The sequence below is a fragment of the Synchiropus splendidus genome, chromosome 14 (genome assembly GCF_027744825.2).
Source record: "Synchiropus splendidus isolate RoL2022-P1 chromosome 14, RoL_Sspl_1.0, whole genome shotgun sequence".
Classification (NCBI taxonomy): domain Eukaryota; kingdom Metazoa; phylum Chordata; class Actinopteri; order Syngnathiformes; family Callionymidae; genus Synchiropus; species Synchiropus splendidus.
This window is the reverse complement of record NC_071347.1, coordinates 6,752,848-6,770,971: the sequence shown is the minus strand read 5'-3', so window position 1 is coordinate 6,770,971 and position 18,124 is coordinate 6,752,848. Positions and strand designations below refer to the sequence as shown.

The 18,124-nt window shown below is 44.8% G+C and overlaps 3 protein-coding genes across 5 annotated transcripts in view; 1 reads left to right on the top strand and 2 right to left on the bottom strand.

Moving 5' to 3' along the window:
• Positions 1–406: 406 nt before the first annotated feature.
• Positions 407–10,499, top strand: LOC128771127 (nuclear factor of activated T-cells, cytoplasmic 3-like). 2 transcript variants are annotated; one of them, XM_053886297.1, is made up of 10 exons: positions 407–751; positions 2,945–3,590; positions 4,826–5,233; positions 6,030–6,192; positions 6,981–7,180; positions 7,252–7,424; positions 8,297–8,437; positions 8,504–8,559; positions 8,652–9,291; positions 10,082–10,499. In XM_053886297.1, exons 1-10 carry the CDS (start codon positions 712–714, stop codon positions 10,207–10,209), a joined length of 2,595 nt encoding a protein of 864 aa, XP_053742272.1. In that variant the 5' UTR covers positions 407–711; the 3' UTR covers positions 10,210–10,499. The 2 variants fall into 2 exon arrangements, with proteins under 2 accessions (XP_053742272.1, XP_053742271.1); XM_053886296.1 differs by having other exon boundaries at positions 408–762.
• On the bottom strand, positions 9,058–12,262 carry pdcd2l (programmed cell death 2-like). The gene is made up of 3 exons (XM_053886298.1): positions 12,143–12,262; positions 11,559–12,084; positions 9,058–11,384 (listed from the first exon to the last, which is right to left on the bottom strand). Exons 2-3 carry the CDS (start codon positions 12,010–12,012, stop codon positions 10,753–10,755), a joined length of 1,086 nt encoding a protein of 361 aa, XP_053742273.1. The 5' UTR covers positions 12,013–12,084; positions 12,143–12,262; the 3' UTR covers positions 9,058–10,752.
• Positions 12,263–15,218: 2,956 nt separating this feature from the next.
• immp2l (inner mitochondrial membrane peptidase subunit 2) overlaps positions 15,219–18,124 on the bottom strand; it is a 50,211-nt gene continuing 47,305 nt past the window's right edge. The window contains exons 5-6 of one of the 2 annotated variants that reach the window (XM_053884843.1): positions 15,755–15,857; positions 15,219–15,627 (exon numbers count right to left, since the gene is read on the bottom strand). In XM_053884843.1, coding sequence (XP_053740818.1) covers positions 15,502–15,627; positions 15,755–15,857 — 229 coding nt within the window. In that variant the 3' untranslated portion in view covers positions 15,219–15,501. The remainder of the gene's footprint in view (positions 15,628–15,754; positions 15,858–18,124) is intronic. The other variant, XM_053884844.1, reaches the window with a different exon arrangement.

The window sequence follows — 18,124 nt, the reverse complement described above, 5'->3', positions numbered from 1 at the left end:
GATATTATAATGTCTATAAATATACTGAACAAAGGGACGAAATTAAAGTGACGAATTAGTACTTTGTATAATACAGTTTTGTATTGCAACTTGGCACATTTTAATCAAGCTAAAATTTCTGTTACGCTACAAAAGTTATTGTATTTCGCGGGGATGAAAAAAAAGCTCTCCACTTACGTCATCAGTGGGGTGGTAAATGGGGCCTTCAAGTGCTGGCGGAAATGTGTCAGCCATCGGCAGATCATTAAATGGCGCTTAACAGTTTACTTTCGTTGTCAGCTGTACACCTGAAGTCATTAGACTAAGCGCGGGAAATGATCATATTAATACTTCGAGTCACTCAAAGATCCTTTAATATTTTGTTACTACGATTGATTTCAGTATTGCATTATAGAGTGCACTAGTATTTACAGGGTTAAGTGAAGGCAGCATCAGGGACGGATCAACCTGGCGGAGTGAAACTCGCAGGAACACAAACTAGTTCAGCTAATAATGGCGCCGCTGTAACTACTCGCTGACGACACGGCTTCAGTGCTCGGAGTCCTAGACTGACAAAAGTTTTAGACGATAAAGGAGAGGGCTGCGGTTAGTTTCCCTCCAGTTGCATGGAAGTAAGTGAGATAGGTCGGCGTTAGAGGCAGACGTGTCTGTGTTGGTGACAGCTTGGTGGTGACTGGCTCGCGGGTTCGATGTCCAGTTTGGACTGTGCAGATGAGCTGGACTTCAGGCTGCTGTTCGAAGACAATGGCAGGTTCGTGGAAGGTATGTTGCACATTAAACAAGGATAATTCGCTATTTTTACACCACATCAAGTTAGCTGCAGGACCCGAGAGTTCAACCGGACTTGAAGGCTGTTTTCCAAATTAAGAGAAATACGTCAAAACAATTCATTATTCTGAGGTGAAATGTGAGGCGAGTCACTGTGTTGAATTGTATTTCTGTTCGTATTTGACGCACTTCAACGCCTCACCCCTGTGCACTGCTGTTGACGTTAACCAACCTTCAACATCCGTATGTTATAGAAGTTGCGGCAGGGCGGTTGAGGTTATTTCCCATCATATAAACAGTTAATTTGGCAGTTTGCGCATGACCAAGACATTGTCATGTAGACGTACAGTTACACACAATTACAATGTCATTGTATGCTAATGCATGGACAGCGATGCTTTTACTTTGAAATCTGTGGCTGGAAGTATTGTATTGTTGCGGCTCTGACATCTCCAGCTGTCCAAAGTTAAATTTAGGAGCGAACAAGCATCGACCCTTAAACCAACTGAAATACCGGAAGTTTCTGAAACCGTTCAATGCAGTCAAGCGCTTATTTGTAGTTAAGGTTACTGGTCGAATTTATACGAAGAGGTTCGACGATATAAGTAAACTCCAGAAATATTAGGAAACGACTGAAATAACTTCCCCTTTTCACCCAGATGTAAACAGTTTAGTTTCACTACTCGATCTGTCTTAACTCAAATGAATCATTCATTTAGACTCACGAAAAAGGTTTGAAGTGAGGACAGAAACCCTACAAGTACTTGAGCTTATACCCTGGAAGTACATTAGGACAAACGTGACCGTTGTGTCTATGTTGAAGCCAAATAACACCATATCTAATTTACACCATAAAATTTGCACTTCCTCATTGGATTGTTTGCTACTGATTTCCAGTGTTCACCTTTATGGCATGATGAAATCTTTATTATCATTGTGAAGTTCAAAATGTCACATTTCATCTGTGAATCATAAACCAAGGCTATATTTTAGAGTTAGAGTTTGTTTCTCTCTTTTTTTATATTGTGTGATGATAGGTCTGACACAGTTTGGTGATTTTTGTGTTGTGACTAAAATTTGCCAGGATGCTGTGGGTGTTGTTTGTGGTCTCTGAGATATTTTTGTATTGGCCTCACAAATGTTATGTTATGCTTAAAACCTCAAAAATGTATCCTTATTTTGGTACCTGGTTCCTGACTGGACAATTCTAAAAGACCCACTGAAATAAAAAAAAATTTAGCTCTGTCACAACATTTGTGCCAACAGCAGATGCATGTGTGGCAGAGATTATTGAGTGCCAGATAAAAAGAGTTGATTCACATGCAGATGTAATGGACAGATGTGTGTCAGACGGTTCTAACTACACAGGCTGTCTGTGGTTTGAAATTTTGCTTCCTGCTGTTTTAACTGCAACGTGTCAGCCAGCTGCTGGTGAGCATCTGTAGGGCAGGAGAGGGGGCAGCACATTTTGCATCATTTCTGTGTTACTCCACATTTGCTCATTTGCAGCAGCAGCGAAAGAAAGTCAATTAAAGCTCTCTTTTATTTTTTATTTTTCCTTGCGTCTGAATCAGAATCAGAATCAACTCTATTGCCATGGTCAGTGGGGATCCCACAGGAAAGTGCTTTGGAATAACGTGTTGTCATGTGCATGAAAATGAAATAAAATAAAATAAAATGTCAGGCGGTAATGTTTGAAAAATTGCGAAGTTTATATAGGGAGACATAAGTTATTTAATATTTAAAAAAAAAAAAAAAAAACTACACATGCCCCCACACACGTTTTACTTTACTGTTATTAAACAATGTTTTCTTTTTTTTTTTTCTTTTTTTGTATGGAGTCTCCATTAATTTAGCTTCTTCCGTTCCATTTATCTCTTATGGATCATTAGATTTATTACACATTTTTATTTCCTGACCATCCAACATCAACATTTATATTGCTTATGGTTATTAGTTAACCGTTCTGTAAATGGTAACTACATAATTATAATAAAGTCATTGTCCATTACTGGTAGCTAACTCGATAGATAAGTGTTCATTTAAAAACTATCTGTCGCTTATGCCTCATCTTTAATTTGGTTTTCAAATAACAGCTGCTACTTTTTTGCTTTTCTTGTTGTTGTAAGTATTTGCAATTCAAATCATTATTTGCATCCGCATGTCTCTCTCACAGGTTCAGATCTCAACGTGGTAACTGCTTCCTCCAGTACCCAGACTCTGCATCCTGTTAGTCAGGAGCCCCGCCCTCAGTGCCTTCCTGCTGACTACCAGCATGTGGCCTACCAACATGTGGGACCCCAGTTTGAGGCTCAGGGGAACACCAGAGCTTTCGACTGCCCCAGCATCCAGATAACCTCAATCGCTCCAAACAACCATGTGGAGCAAACCACTAACCAAGCAAATGCTGCGGTGGGAGGGGCGGAGGGGGGTTACCCAGAACCGTCCTGGTCCAGAGACCAGCTTTATCTTCCTCTTGACCCGTGCTACCGTGACCCCACATTATGCCCAAGCCCTTGCAGCAGCTTGTCTTCGAGGAGTTGGATGTCTGATGTGTCCTCTTGTGAGTCTTACTCGCATGTGTACGATGATGTGGATGGGGATCTGTGCGATCCCGCCCGTCTTGCTCTGGGCTCGCCACTCGGCTCACCAGGTTGTGGAGGCGGGGCTTTCGGTGTGGAGCTCTGGCAGCAGAAGTATCAGAGTCCCTCAGCCTTCAGCCCTTCCCTCTCACCTCATCAATCACCTCGCCAGTCCCCCTGCCACTCCCCTCGAACCAGTGTCACAGAGGAGAGCTGGCTGCATCGGCGCCCCACATCCAGGTAAAAATGAATATGACTCAAATCTTCAGCACATTGTTATCAAAGGGCACACATCTTATCCTTAAATACTATTACATTGTGTTGGCAGCAGCCCAGAATGGCTGCTCACATCACAAGTTCCTTACCTGGTGCAGAAGGGGAAAACTGCAGGGTTATGAGGAGAATACTTGAGAATGAGCTGTTGTTTATTTGAATCGAGAAGCATGGGCAGCAAAAGGAATCCATAAATTGATGTTATTTTGTGTTGTATCTCTGGTTTCATTTTCTTTAAATATAAATTAAAACTGTGTATTTAACTAACGGATCTCGCGATATGATATGTATCAGTCAACACAAGCTGCGATATAGTACAGACATATTGCCATTCCTGTAGTAGGGTGGTATATTTTAACAGGAGTGACTGTTTAATGGGAAAAAAATGTCACATGATACAAAAACATGCATTATTATGTGCATAAAAACTCAGTCAGACCTTCTGTTGTGTTTCACAGTCCAACGGTGGAACAAGATGCTGTCTCAGTCAATAAAAATAGTTCCAAAGTGCGACTATCTTTCGTCTCTGTGTCATGAAACAATCAGATCTATACGCTTCAAAGACTTGCATTGGCTATGTTATTTTGGTTGCACAAGTTGACCAGCTTGTTCCAAAGGTGTTTCAGTAGCATGCTCTTGTTTCACATCAGCCAATAGATGTACTGCTACTGCGGTGTATTGGCACATTTTACGTATGGTGTAGGTACAAGTATGTGCACTTATGGAGCGTGTCCGTGCGATGATCGCATGTCGGGTTGCTGCGATTGGATTTTTAAAGCTTTTGAATGAGTGAATAGAACGTCAAATGGAGGATTTGATGGCACTTTATACCACACACCAAACACTTACATTAGTTAAAGATATTATAGTATTTAAAACATGCGCTTAAAATATTAATACAGTATCCTGTCATGAAGTATCACAGTAATTTAGAGTATCTGTATTTTCTCCCAAATTTAAAACATAGAGCTTTTTTTCCTTATTTATTTTTCCTTATTTTCATCTCTGAATAATGAAGAGTGAGTGAAGATGGCTGGGCCCTAAATCCAGAACTGATGAGAACCACTGATGTATGAGGGACAGTTTGTTTAGTTTGAAGTTCTGTCATGTGTTTTAAATATAGACTCTTACTTGTGTCAACAGTGATTTACCGAAAATACCCTGGTTTATTTGGATGTATTTTTTTCTCAATTTGTCTCCAGACCTTCATCCAGACCTACATCCCCCTGCGGAAAGAGACGACACTGCAGTGCGGAGCCCCGTGCACACTCCTCTTCCCCTCACCACTCTCCCACCCGCACGCCAGGCGCTTCCCCAATGGGCAGTGTCACTGAGGACACATGGTTAGGAAGCCCGGCTGGCAGTGCGGGCCTTCAACTCTTGTCTGGCTACCAGGAGCTCAACGTTCCGTCAAAGACCAGGAGGACTTCTGGGACTCAGCTTAGTTTTCAGGGAGACACAGTCCTGGAGGAGCTCAGGGGTGGAGTGGCTTTCCAGGAGTCTCCCACGGAGGAGTCTCGGGAGCAGGAGGGGCTGGCGGAACTCTTCCTTCAAGTACCGTCCCACTTCAGCTGGACAAAACCAAAGCCTGGAAACCCACCCCTGTACAGGTGTGTTCTGCAGCCAGTCTTTCAATGTCCACTCCAAATGAATTAGTGTTTGACAACTGCTAACCTAAATTAAAATCAATAAGTCAGCATTAATTTAATTGTGTATTGCGTCTAATTTCACATTCACTTCACTAAGTATTTCTAAATATTGGTTTCCTGACACAATAAAAATGAGTAACAACAGCCACTATCAAATTACTTTGTTTCACATAAAGAGGTGGACATCATTTGTTGTTTTTCAGAGGTTTCATGTTTCCAGCTCTTATTTATTTTTTGCCTATTTTCCACATATTCATTTCCTTGAACTGATGGTTTTATTTATTATTATATTATTTTATTATTATTTTATTTATTTATTTTGAGACCTTACATGCCCTCACAGTAGGGGAGCAGCAAGCCGATTGGTAGAGGTGGAGCATAGATTTGGGTGAAGGTTAACCTCTACCTTGTGGGTGTAAGCTCAGCCTGTATGCTGAGCAGCGTAAAGCGCAAGTCCTAGTGTCTTGATGTCGATGTGGGAAGTAACGTGAAGCCAGTTTGGTTACTTGGTTAGTGTGTATATACAATTTTGTGTGGTGGGTTTTGATATAAATTCAGATTAATACAAAGTTCTGCACACGTACCAGGTTCTTGGAAAAAAAAAATCCGATCACAGTAAACGGTGTGGAATCCAAACTGCTTTGAGGTTTCAAATCAAGTATTTCTTCAGACAGAAAAGAAAGACACCCTAAATCTGTTGCCTGCTCACTCTCTCTCTCTCTCTCTCTCTCTCTCTCTCCCTCCCTCCCTCCCCCAGGCCCTCGTCGCCGCCTTCACTGGACACGCCGCTGCCCAGCCAGTTTGACCAGTACGAGCTGAAGCTGGAGGTCCAGCCCAGGTCCTACCACCGGGCTCACTACGAGACGGAGGGAAGTCGGGGTTCCATTAAAGCAACGACAGGGGGTCACCCTGTGGTTAAGGTGGGTCACTGATTCAGTCAGTGTGTATGAGATCACTGCGACATTTGACTTGAATCTCAGCCCATCCATTCCACTTTAGAACAGTGTTTATGTCAACAACATAGTGAGGGTTCCAATCTGCAAATGTTGGAACATTAACCCCCGAGTACGAAGGCGGGCACCAGCTGTGGTCACGACAACATTCTGTTTTGATTCTCTGGGTGAACTTCAGCTGTGAAACGGACATCAAGGCCCCGTGTGTAACTGAGACCAGCTGCTATTCTGAGTGACACATTCTTTGCCCGCCGGACGAGTAAATACTGATGTGTGTTTACATGTTGAGGTTGTGATGACGACCAGGGACGGGATTTCAAAGACTATTGACGTGCCGTGCTTCCTTCAAAAAAAGTTTTGAGTCAAGTCAGACCATGTTTGTTCAAAATAAATTCACCAACAAAGTGCATACTGAAAAAAGTGGAAGCCATATTTATTTCATTTATTTGTCTTTAAAGGGGAAGGTTTTGTCCCATTTCTAGCTGTGTTTATGTGCAGCTCTTGCCACTTTTGTGACCTGTAAGATGTGCTATCTTTTATATATTTTTACTCATGTGCAGCACATATTTGGGTTTTCAGAAGTTTCATTTCAATACCAGCAGCATGTCAGGCCTCCTGGAGGATCCTGACTCAGTGATTTTGAAAGTGTTCTGGGGTCACCTGAGTTATGAATGAAAACATTTTGTGGCATTCAGCAGTGCGTTTTTACTTCCTCTGGAGGGGATGAGTGCCACCTTTTCTTTGTCTTCCTGCAGTTGAGCGGATTTAGCCAGCAGCCCGTCGCCATGCTCTTGTTCATCGGCACCGCCGACGATCGGTACCTTCGGCCTCATTCCTTCTACCAGGTCCATCGTGTCACTGGAAAGACCGTGACCACAAACTGCCACGAGAAAATGTTGGAGGGCACCAAAGTTCTGGAAATCACTCTGCTCCCAGAAGACGACATGTCTGTCAGGTACGGCGCTCAGATTCGTTTGATGAAAAACGATTCCTCCAAAACTACTACCGTCATTTTGTCTCCTGCAGCATCGACTGCGCTGGCATCCTGAAGCTGCGCAACGCCGACATCGAGCTAAAGAGAGGAGAGACGGATATTGGGCGAAAGAACACGAGGGTGCGAGTGGTGTTCAGGGTGGCCATCCCACAGCCTGAGGGTCCGATTCTGTGGCTGCAGACATCGACGATTCCAGTGGAGTGCTGTGAGTCCAACATCATGACACCATGTGGTGCTACGAAACATGAAATGTTGTGTTTAAGCTCTGTAGTCAGAAACAAGTAAGAGACACAGCCCATGGTGCGTTCACTGTCCTGCATGTTCTATTGATCTCTTCAACATTTACTTAAAATGTGCATGTCTCATTTCATTTAAAACACTATCAGAATAAAACACACAAAGACTTGTTTCTCAAATGTAGCAGACAAAATGATTTAAGATTAACTAATACAGCTTTAAAGCAATGAAAGGCTTTTACATGTTTTCAATTGTGACACGTTGAATGGGACCAATAAAAGACATCTAAATGAATCAAATCTAATTTGCCACATGCTGTAATAATTAAATAAGAAAAATAATGCATCGACATATTTTGGAAAATCACTACTAACCATACTATTTTGTGATGTTTTCTCGAATATGAAACGTTTTGGCTGATATTTGTGTGTTGATAAATAAAATAAGGCAAGGACTGAAATGTCGTTTCAGATTTTTAACTACAGGAAAGCCACGGCGGAAACAGAAACGTGTTTTTGTCATGGTAACTCTGAGAGATGCTAATCTGTGCTAAACTTCCTCTGTCAAGAGCTGCCAGGGCCTTCGATGTCAGGCTGTTGTCTTGACTCAGACTGTGAGGGAAATATGGCTGGACAGCCGATGCACAGACTTTCTAGAAACAGATCTTGAGATGTTTTTTCATGGAATTACCAGTGTGACCAGTTACCTAGTATGTTGGAGTGGAAGTGCAAGAATGTAGCAGGGACGCTCTGCTGTCACTGAAGCGTTCATCTTCACTCTGCCTCCTTGGAAACAGCCTCACTTGAACGGTTGAAATTCTGAAATGCATTTGTGTTCCAGCCCAGCGCTCCGGCCAGGAGCTTCCTCATGTGGAGAGCTTCCGTCCGGGGAGCTGCTCAGTAGAAGGAGGGGAGGAGCTTCTGATCACCGGCTCCAACATATCTTCTCAGTCCAGAGTGGTCTTCCTGGAGAGAGGGCCGGGTGAGGAGACACTTTGAAAACTATGAGATGTTAGACGATGCTTTTGACACCTGGATGTCTCCTCAGATGGAAGAGTTCTGTGGGAGGTGGAGGCCAACGTTCTACCTGAAAAGAGCAGCACAGTAAGTCCAGGAATCAGACATCGTGAGCTGAATTAATAGTCACTGGTCAAGAAGAGGAACATCAGACGGAGTGCGCTCATCTGTGTCCACAGTCTGGCCTCGTGGTTCTGATCCCGCCCTACAACCTGAAGACAGTGGGTCCCGTCCAGGTCCAGTTCCACGTCTCTAATGGGAAGAGGAAAAGAAGTCCAGCTCAGAGCTTCACCTTCGTGCCGAGAGACCACCGTCTTTATCCTGCAGTCAAACAAGAGCTCCTGGAGCTGGACCACGCATCCCATGATCCTCCAGTTCTTCTTCCATCTTTACCTTCAGATTTGTATTACGGAACTCAAAACACTCCTCGTCTCTGCCACCCACAACCGCTCCAGCAAACCCTCACATTTCCTCCATTGGACTCTCTTCCCCCTCAGCCTTCATTGCTACCTGTCTACACCCTCCCCATGACTCGCCGGGTCACCCCCGCCCCCCCTCCGCCGGTTCCCCCCGCCCTGCATCACTCTTCATCCTTCCCGCCTCTCTCCGCCTCCCTTGTTCCCCGCTCTTCCCCCAACAATCCTCACCTCTCCTCCGCTCCGCTTCACCCTTCCACTGGAGGATCAAGCAGAAACCAGCCTCCTTCCCTGAAGGAGCATCCGTCCTCAAGGCCGGAGGAGATGCTGAACATCAAGCAGGAGCCAGGAGAGCAGCCTGGCGTGACGTCGCTGGGCCTCCAGGAGATCACACTGGATGATGGTCAGTGACTTTAATTCTGAGCTGAGTGTAGCAACTCAACAATGTGTAGTTATGGTGACTTGAACCAAAATTGGTGCGAACCAAAAATGTTCTAATACTCTTAAGAAAATGTATCTCAGAAAGTCATCGGATGTCAGTGAGAGTGTGTGGGATCAGTGTGACACGTTCAGGAGAAACATTTGTGGAGCAAACTAACACTGAACTGTGAACTTATACAACCCCAAATCATCTTTGTGTTTGAGTTGCGCAGCTGCTGTTGTGTGTGTGTGTGTTACTCTGATCTGCGGTAATAATAACCGTGTGTGTTGTCCAGGATCGAAGGTTAAATTTGTGGTGGCGTCTCCATCAGAGAGCTGCAGCTGTTCTGTCCTCTGACTCCCCGCTCCATCCAGTGTGACTTTCACACTTGAGCCGCTCTTCAGCTGGAATCTCCGCTCATATAGTGGCAAAAATCATCAGTCATTGAGGTGTAACACGTGTCGCAGATAACTAAACCCGAAGACGTCATGCACAGCTGCGCCACCTTATGGACTGTTGTGGTCCTGCAGTTGAGTTTTGAAGATTTTAAAAAGGCGTAGAAAGATTAATGGAGAGCTTAATTTAGTGATGTTCTCCAACAAAAAAAAAATATTTTTTATAAACCTATTTTTGGCGCTCAAAGGAATACCCTTGTCATCCCAGAATGGCCGATTATATCAATGAATAATCTGAAAACAAATGGTCGATAAATGTGACGTGTGCTTCCTCAATGTATTTTGTGGTGAATCATTAGATCGATTTGTTGTTTCAGTGAACGAGATCATCGACAGAGACATACGGATCCAGTTTCATCGATTTGCCGGCGACGCAGCGGTGACGTTCTGCGGCGCAGAGACAACTGCGTCCCACACTGGTCACTATCAGAGTGCAGGGAACTGACCGTCGAGTGCCTGGAGTGAATATCTCTCCCCCCCTATCACCACCACCCTCCACTTCTGAAATTCCTCAGGATTAAATAACGAAGCCAAGGATTCTCCCGACTGAAGCGGATGGAGGCGACACAAGGGCTGAAGTTTATTTATTGGCCGGTTCATGTAGAGATCTATTTTTGATACTCTCTCTGGATGTTTCTCTTGAAAACACCTGATGTAGTTTTCATGTTTGACTGTTCTCCGTTTACATCTATTGGTTCATGTTTGAGGCTTAAAAATATATACAATTTATTCTTGGCAGAGTCTCGGCTGTTTCCTTTCTTTTTTGTTTTTTTAAGGCACAGATTTGGCTAATGTTCCAAAATAATGTGGCGAAGTCCTAAGATTGTTGATAATGACCCACTTACTGTAGGAGTAGGAGCCTGAGACTTTGTTGTATTTTAATCCTTTAGCGTTGTCGAGCAGAGCCTTGTGTTTTTCCCTCTAAATCACCACCTGCTGCAGATCTTTTTTGGTTGGACTTTTAAGATGTGCTCAGGACCAGTGCTGGTCATTTAAAGAGCTGCTGGTCCGGGTCAGCCTGGACCAGACAGAACTCCTCCACTGTCTTGGTCGAGCCACTTGTCCAGCAGCTGCTCTTGCAGGTGTAAACCAAAACTGTCCCAAATTCAAGCGCCGCCTCTGTACTGTTCCTGTCCGAGCGTTTCAGAAGACTGACCAGCGTGGGCATCAACTGCAGCTCAAATGTTCTGGCCCCTCCACAGGAGCTGCAGCAGGGCAGCAGCTGAGGCAAGCCCGGGGGTGGTGGCGCGATATAGAGTGGCTCGCTGCCGCGGCAGTAGCGGAGGATCTGCTGCGGACACAGCGAGATCCTCTTCATGAACCGGGAGAAGGCGATGTCCCCGTGACGGGTGCTCATCTTCTCGTAGCTTTCTTCCGCACAGCTTCCGCCATCTTCCTCCACCAGGTCCCCCACCATGACGCCTTCCCGGGTCTCGTACTCCTTCAGCAGCTGCTGCGCGTGGTCCAGCTCCTCATCATCACCATCCAGGTCGCTCTCCTCCATCACGCTGATGAAGAACGACCTGAACTCCGGAGCAGAGGCGCTGACCTCAGAGAGGTGCAGGTCCTGGAGAGAGTTGCTGATCTCAGCCGGGCCACCTTTCGCCATGGCTGATGAACCTGAGCGGAGACATTGACTGATGGATCAAAACAGGCAAATACACATCCACAGAAATGACAATAAACATCGACATTTAATAAGTCAACTTTTCTATACTTTAAAAATCCATACACAAATTAAAGTCGGCAACCTGTTACTTCAGCACTGAAGTGAAAAAAAGTAACCAAACTCACCTTCCTCTGCCTCCTGTCGCTCCCGCTTCGGACTCTCCTTGGCGGCTCCTCCCCACTCATCGTCCTCCATCCCCCAGTCATCGGCAGACTCGCACCAGTCCGTAGCCGACTGCGCCGGTACCGGCTCTGGAGTTTGAGGAGCCGCCTTGACCTCCAGACTCTGAGATCTGAGGACCCTCCAGCTCTCAGACAAGCCGCTGCACTCGGAGCCCAAGCACGCGAATACGTTCAGGGTGCGGTTGTAGGGCGACGCCGCCAGGGGGCAGTAGATCTGCACCACATGAGCCAGCGAGGCTCCGCACCGGCCGCAGAGGGGAACCTCCGGCACGAAACCCGGGCACCAGTCCGGAGGCCCGCCGACCTTGTTGGTAAGAAAGGAGGAGTGGTGTCGGCGACGGTCCAACTCCACATCACACACTCCGATCAGTACTCGTTCTTCCGAGTCCGCTGCCATGTGTCACGTGTGGGCCGAACACTAACCGGATGCGGAAGTCAGTCCGACATCAAAATAACGCCGCCACAACATCTAAACGGAAAAAAAAACAAATTAGTGACTTATATTGTAACTATTTTTTTTTTTTTACCAGAGTATATTCAGGTAGCGCCACATTCACGTAACCAGGACCTTTTAGGAAAAATAATTAGTGATACATTTATACCCAAAGGGGAGCAATAATGTGCGTGTTTCCGCAATAGAAAGTTTGCCACAAACGAGTTCTTGCAGAAAGCGAGGTCCACTTTAATAAGTCCTCCAATAAGAATTGCCTTTAATCTCAAACTTTGTAGAGTCCTTCAAAGCCTACTACTCTAATCTTATATGTACAAAACATGACAATAAATAAATGTATATATATTATATATTTTTGTCATGTTTTATATATATCTACTTATATCGAAGAAAGTCTTTGAAAATGTAAATGCCCTCAAATCAGTGTAGTCTTAAAATAAATATGACAAATGTATTATCCATTAAGTGGAACAGCTGTCACTCGGCTCAAAAACCTGGTCATATTCACGGGGACCTGTGAGATTCATGTTCACCAATGTTGTGGTGTTCCAGACTCCAAAGAAACAAGTCCCCAAACTTTTAATCTCCGGGAAGTTTCCTTCATTTTCTTCAGCGTCACCTCGAATCATTTTCTTTAATTGGAAAATCTTCTCTTGATGGTGGCTGCTGGTTCGTTAAATTACAATGTAAACCAATTACTGTGATCATTAGAAAGGATCATTAGTGAAATAAGGGCTTTTGTCTTCTGAAAAGACGTGAGAAAACAAGGCCAACAAAACAGAACTTCTGAAAACGCGTGGCAGCATTAGCGTTAAAACGTGAACAAACTGCACTGCTGCAATTGAACAGCCGTTCACAGGAAGAGGAACTAAATAAAGCACAAGTGGCAGAAAGTCAAGTGACAGGATGAACTGATCACCGTTGACAAACACTGGAATGAAGACACAGGGGCAATTTTAGAGAGTCCAATTAACCTTGTGGGAGAAAACCGGAGAGCTCCACGCAGAAAGGTGGTCCAACATAGCCATCAAACCTGCAACCTTCTTGCTGTAAGGCGAGAGTGCTAACCACCAGGCCACTGTGTGGCTCCCCTACATGAATAATACAGTGGAACCTTGGTTTTGGAACGTCCCGGAATTTGAACAAATCAGAGTTTGAACAAAAAAATTGAGATTTTTTTGCTTCAGATTTTAACAAAAATCCAGAACTCGAACAAAGAAAAAAGCCGGAAAAACATAACGTGCGCGGACCAATCAGCTGACCCACGACGTACTTTGTTATTGTGCATAATGCAGCCTCTGTATGCAGACGTGTCCCGTTAGCTACATTTACTGACTGTTTTTTCTTCATATTGAGGTGTAAAACCTTTCCTGTCTCCACACTGGACCGTGGTAGAGGGTCACAGGGGAGGTGCTCGCTCTCCACACCTCCGAGGCTGGAGCGCTCACTCCAGGGTTTGATGTCCTGTTGTGGGCTGGAGCTGGGACAGGGATGAGGCGAGTCTGGGACAGAGCGTTACTTGGTTTATGACTTTGTCCCAGCCAAACTGCACAGAAGCACACATTCAGAGCTGGACACGCACCGGGCACCTCTTCACTTCTGGAGAGACCTCACTCACTCAGCAACCCCTCCCACATGCAGCGGCCACACACATAGAGGAACAGCGCACCTGCAGCAGACACTCTACATTCACTCCTACAAAAGACTATTTTAAGGCTTTTGGAACGCATTCTTTCTTTTCTATTAATTGTAATGGGAAAAATCGATTCAGATTTCAAACAATTCGCTTCTCGAACGGCCGCCTGGAACAGACTGTGGTTGAGAACCGAGGTGCCACTGTATAAGAATATGAAGAAATCTATGACATTTAAGGATCTGCTTTACAGATGTATTTATACTTTATTCCACAATTTGCAGCATTCACTTGCTCATTGAGTGTATAGAACAACTGATGTTTGTACTACAACAACAACAACAAAAAAAATTAAATTTATAAAAATGAAATTTAATTTATAAGCATGAATGAAACATCCCTCGAAGTTACCGGAAAGAATCACCCAGCTTTGCGCAGCGATGGAACCAAGATGGCCGCCTGACAGACGAGAGTGCAGCCAAGGTCACACAGATCGATCACAGACTCAGGAGGGGGAGGAGCAGTGGTTTGGTTTGACTCATGATCCAAGGCAGCCAAATTCTTCTTCTTTCGGCATTTCCCATCAGGAGTTGCCACTTCAAGTCTGCCTCCTCCACTTTCTAACATTCCTTTCCCCAACCCATCGGGAGTGTGGCCTCCCCTTGACAACATCAACACAAAAACACTAACGTACAAATGTGCTGGGTAACTGTCACTATTACAAGTTCTTCATTGCATCTTCAAACAGCAGGGGTTGATCAATGAGCACCAAGTGATGTCACTCCTGAGACAGTATCCACACAACTGTGTGAAGAGTTGAGTGCAGCTGCAGCGTCATGACTGACTCACGGATGCACTTGAGTTATCCACTAGCCGAGCAGAGACAGCCACTGTTCTTACGCAGTTGTTGTCACACTTCTAAATCATTTATTTTACATCTCCAACAAGGAACTATCACCGCAGTTCTGACACAGAACACCGCATGTGACCCCACTGCTGTGAACTTGGGATGTTGATGTGTGTGAGGGAAGTGTAGGTGACATCTGCCATCTGGACCATCTGGATCTTCTGGACTCTTCTGATCCCATTGTAGACCATTTTCATAGTGTTGTTTCATCGGTGGGGAAATTCCCATTATTTTGCCTCATTTAAAAAAGAATAAAGTATCATAAACGTATCTCCTCGTGTGGGTATTTTCCTTGTTTTTCCTGAAATTTTACATTAAAATTTACAATGATGATCTAACAGATTTCTTAAGACTTAAAGTTTCAAATTTTGGTTGTCAAAGAATCACATTTATGGCTGAACTGGGACGCTGTTGAGATGATGCTCGGTTTTCATGCTTGACAAAAGTCAAACTGATCAAATGATTTCAGAATCACAGAAACCTCCACCGACTGGGTCGGTAAACAAGCGCATATGCAGCATCACCATGGCGACACTGGTAACCTAGCAGCTGGAGGATGCAGCAATTCTGAGCAACATTAAAGGACACACACACTCACACAGCAGATAAAAATGAACACACACTCTGAGGACTTTATTGATGGCAATGGGTGAACTCAATTAAACAGGTCTTCTGAGGACCAAGTGACTTGGTTCTGCTTGATTTGACAGGTCTGACACCGACGGTTCTGGAGTCCCAATAACAATCCCATGAAATGAAATGATCAACTTTCTCAGACAAAATGAAGGAAACAATCCTGTGCGTTATTGGACTGGATTCAAACTGTTGCTGGTTTGGGTGAAAATGCTTTCACAGTGACAAGTCAGGACTCGTGAGATTCACAGAATCAAAGTTTTCAGTCCTCATCTTCTTCGGGGTTGAGCGGGCCCCGGTTGGGCGGCATGACCGGGTCTATCCGCTGCCACCGGCGCGGCGGCCAGATGATGTGAGAAGCTCGACCGTGCAGCAGACCGACGGACACCTGGCAGAGAGACAGCAGAGAAGCAGACGGTTAGTCTTCTGGTCTGGGACAGATTCTCTTACCACCCCGCTGTGGCGTGGCGACCAACCTAACGCCCCAGTGACCTTGGTGTTGGTTCTACACGTACCGGCCCAAAGCTGTTGCTGTCCAGACTGTGCCCGTGGTGATCCCCCTCAATCCAGAAGTGACCGTCAGGCACACGCACATATCGGTTCTTGTAGCTTAAAGTCCTGCACAAACCAGACCATCATAAAACTGGACTTAAAACAAGACCTCGGTGAAGAACTCTCAGTTTATAAGACAAGATCTTGCAATGATCCAGATATAGATCAAAGGCAAATATGCTGTAAGAAGATTCTACTATCATACTGTAAATGTAGGAATAAAAACCATAAAAACATGCCAATACATCACAAGTCTCACATGCGAGCTGGTGACTCCAGCAACCGCATGACCATCGCACTGCTGCGGCGGCTCAAACCACATTTGACTAATGAAGCTAGAATCAACGTCTGACATCACCCTGTATTAACCTGTCAAACCACGGGTCCAAGTTGGACATAAAAACGGTCTCCATGGATACAGAGTCACACAAGCCATGTGACCACTCAGTGAAATTGTCGCCTGAACTGCTGTTTAATTGAGAGGTGCTGCGGCACCAGGGCCACATGTTCCCCTGTGCTTTGCTTCTGTCCCGCCCACATGCCACACCTGCCAGACGCACCACACGCACACATGTTGCTTTAGTAAACGCAAACGATAAAACACAGAAGCAACTCGAAAGACTGTTTCACTTGGTATACAATGAAATGATCAATGATAATACAGTATCTTCCGCGGCGAAGGAAATGTATTGTCTCACTGTAGATGAAATAATAATCTCATGCACAGAACCTACGACCTGGGTCAGTAACTTGACAACATTAGAAACACCATAGTTACAAGATGTTGATACATGTTACAGAGTTCATTGTACGGTGAGTTTTATAAAGTCAAGTTTTCCAGGATTTTATGAGCTGGTCACAGCAGCTCAGCAGAAGCAACAGGGAACATTTTTAGAAGGTTCGTCGATCCAAACCCGCAGGACACCATGGAAATCACATCACTTTTGAGTGAGCCACCTTCCTGAACACTGACGGATATATGTTTGTCTGTCATGGAGTCTGACTCTAGCTGTAAGGGAGAGTCTAGAGCAGTGTTTTTCAACCTTTCTCAAGCCACAGCACCCTCGGTTTATTGAAAAAATCCTGAGGCTCACCACCAAAGGAACCTTGGTCAAAGTGCACTTGCGCTTAAAGTCCTATAGAAAATCCCTATTCATTTGTGAACAACTGTAGCTACTGACACTCGGTTGTTATTCTGCCAGGCTATTTGCAGAAACAAATGGCAGAAAATGTATTTCTTTCAAATGTGTCCAGAAAGCGGCGAGCAATATGGCAAAATATAACATGGTTTATTTATTTACTTACTTTCAATAACTGTTTCCATAATATCACTTCTCTATTGTATGATTTTATTGTAGTTTTGACTTTCCAGAGAAATCCTTAGCATTTTTTGCCTGAACTTGCTTCATGAAAACGATTATTCTTTCTCTCTTCACATTTTGGAGCACCTTTATTTTGTTGTGCATTTAGTTCTTCACCAACTTTTCAACCTCAACGCAAACTTTGACACTCCATGAGTATCAATAAAGTTTTAAAGTGAGGCGACACGTTAGCTATATCAGGTCTGTTAGCTCTCCGGTGCAGACAGTCTTTGGCGTCGCGGGTCCGACACTCCCAGAACCATCACTCCCTCCATGGTTCTGTCGTGAAGGTGTGTGGTCCAGTTAGAGGCGCATCAGGTTTAAAAACAGCTGGAAGTTGCGCATGTGAGCGGCTGTGAGTGTGTGGGAAGAGGAGAGCCGCGCACCACTGCAGTGCTGCTTTGACTGACAGACAGATCAGCGCATCAACACACTGTAGCTCTACAGTATAGTGGATAGAAAGAATGTGATCTCCTCTTGTTGGTTGCTCCTCACCATGTTCTAATTTTTCATGATTTAATGTCATCATATCGCCCACCTCTGTCTCTGGAATCTTGATCTCCTGGTTCCTACCCACAGCCTGAGCCCAAAGCATGAACACAGATCCATTCGTCGATCAGCACTCTTTACGCCACTCGTGAACAAGACCTGAGGTACTTGAACAGAGCAACTCATATGCACCCTGGACACCACATTGCACCCATTTTAAATGCTGGGAACAGAGAAGCTGGACTTCACCTGGGTCCCCCTCAAATTCAGCTGTGAACAGATAAACTGCCAGCAAAAGCAGTGATGAGATCCAGGGGTCACCAGGCCGAATTATGAAGCAAACAAGCCACAACAACCAGCCCAAGTCGAGTCCAGTCCTCACAGGAAACAAGTCAGACTCGATTACTGGAGCCATTGGCCCAATGTTCACAGGGTCGACAACCTACAATCGCAGAGCACCTCCCACAGGATACATAAAGGAGC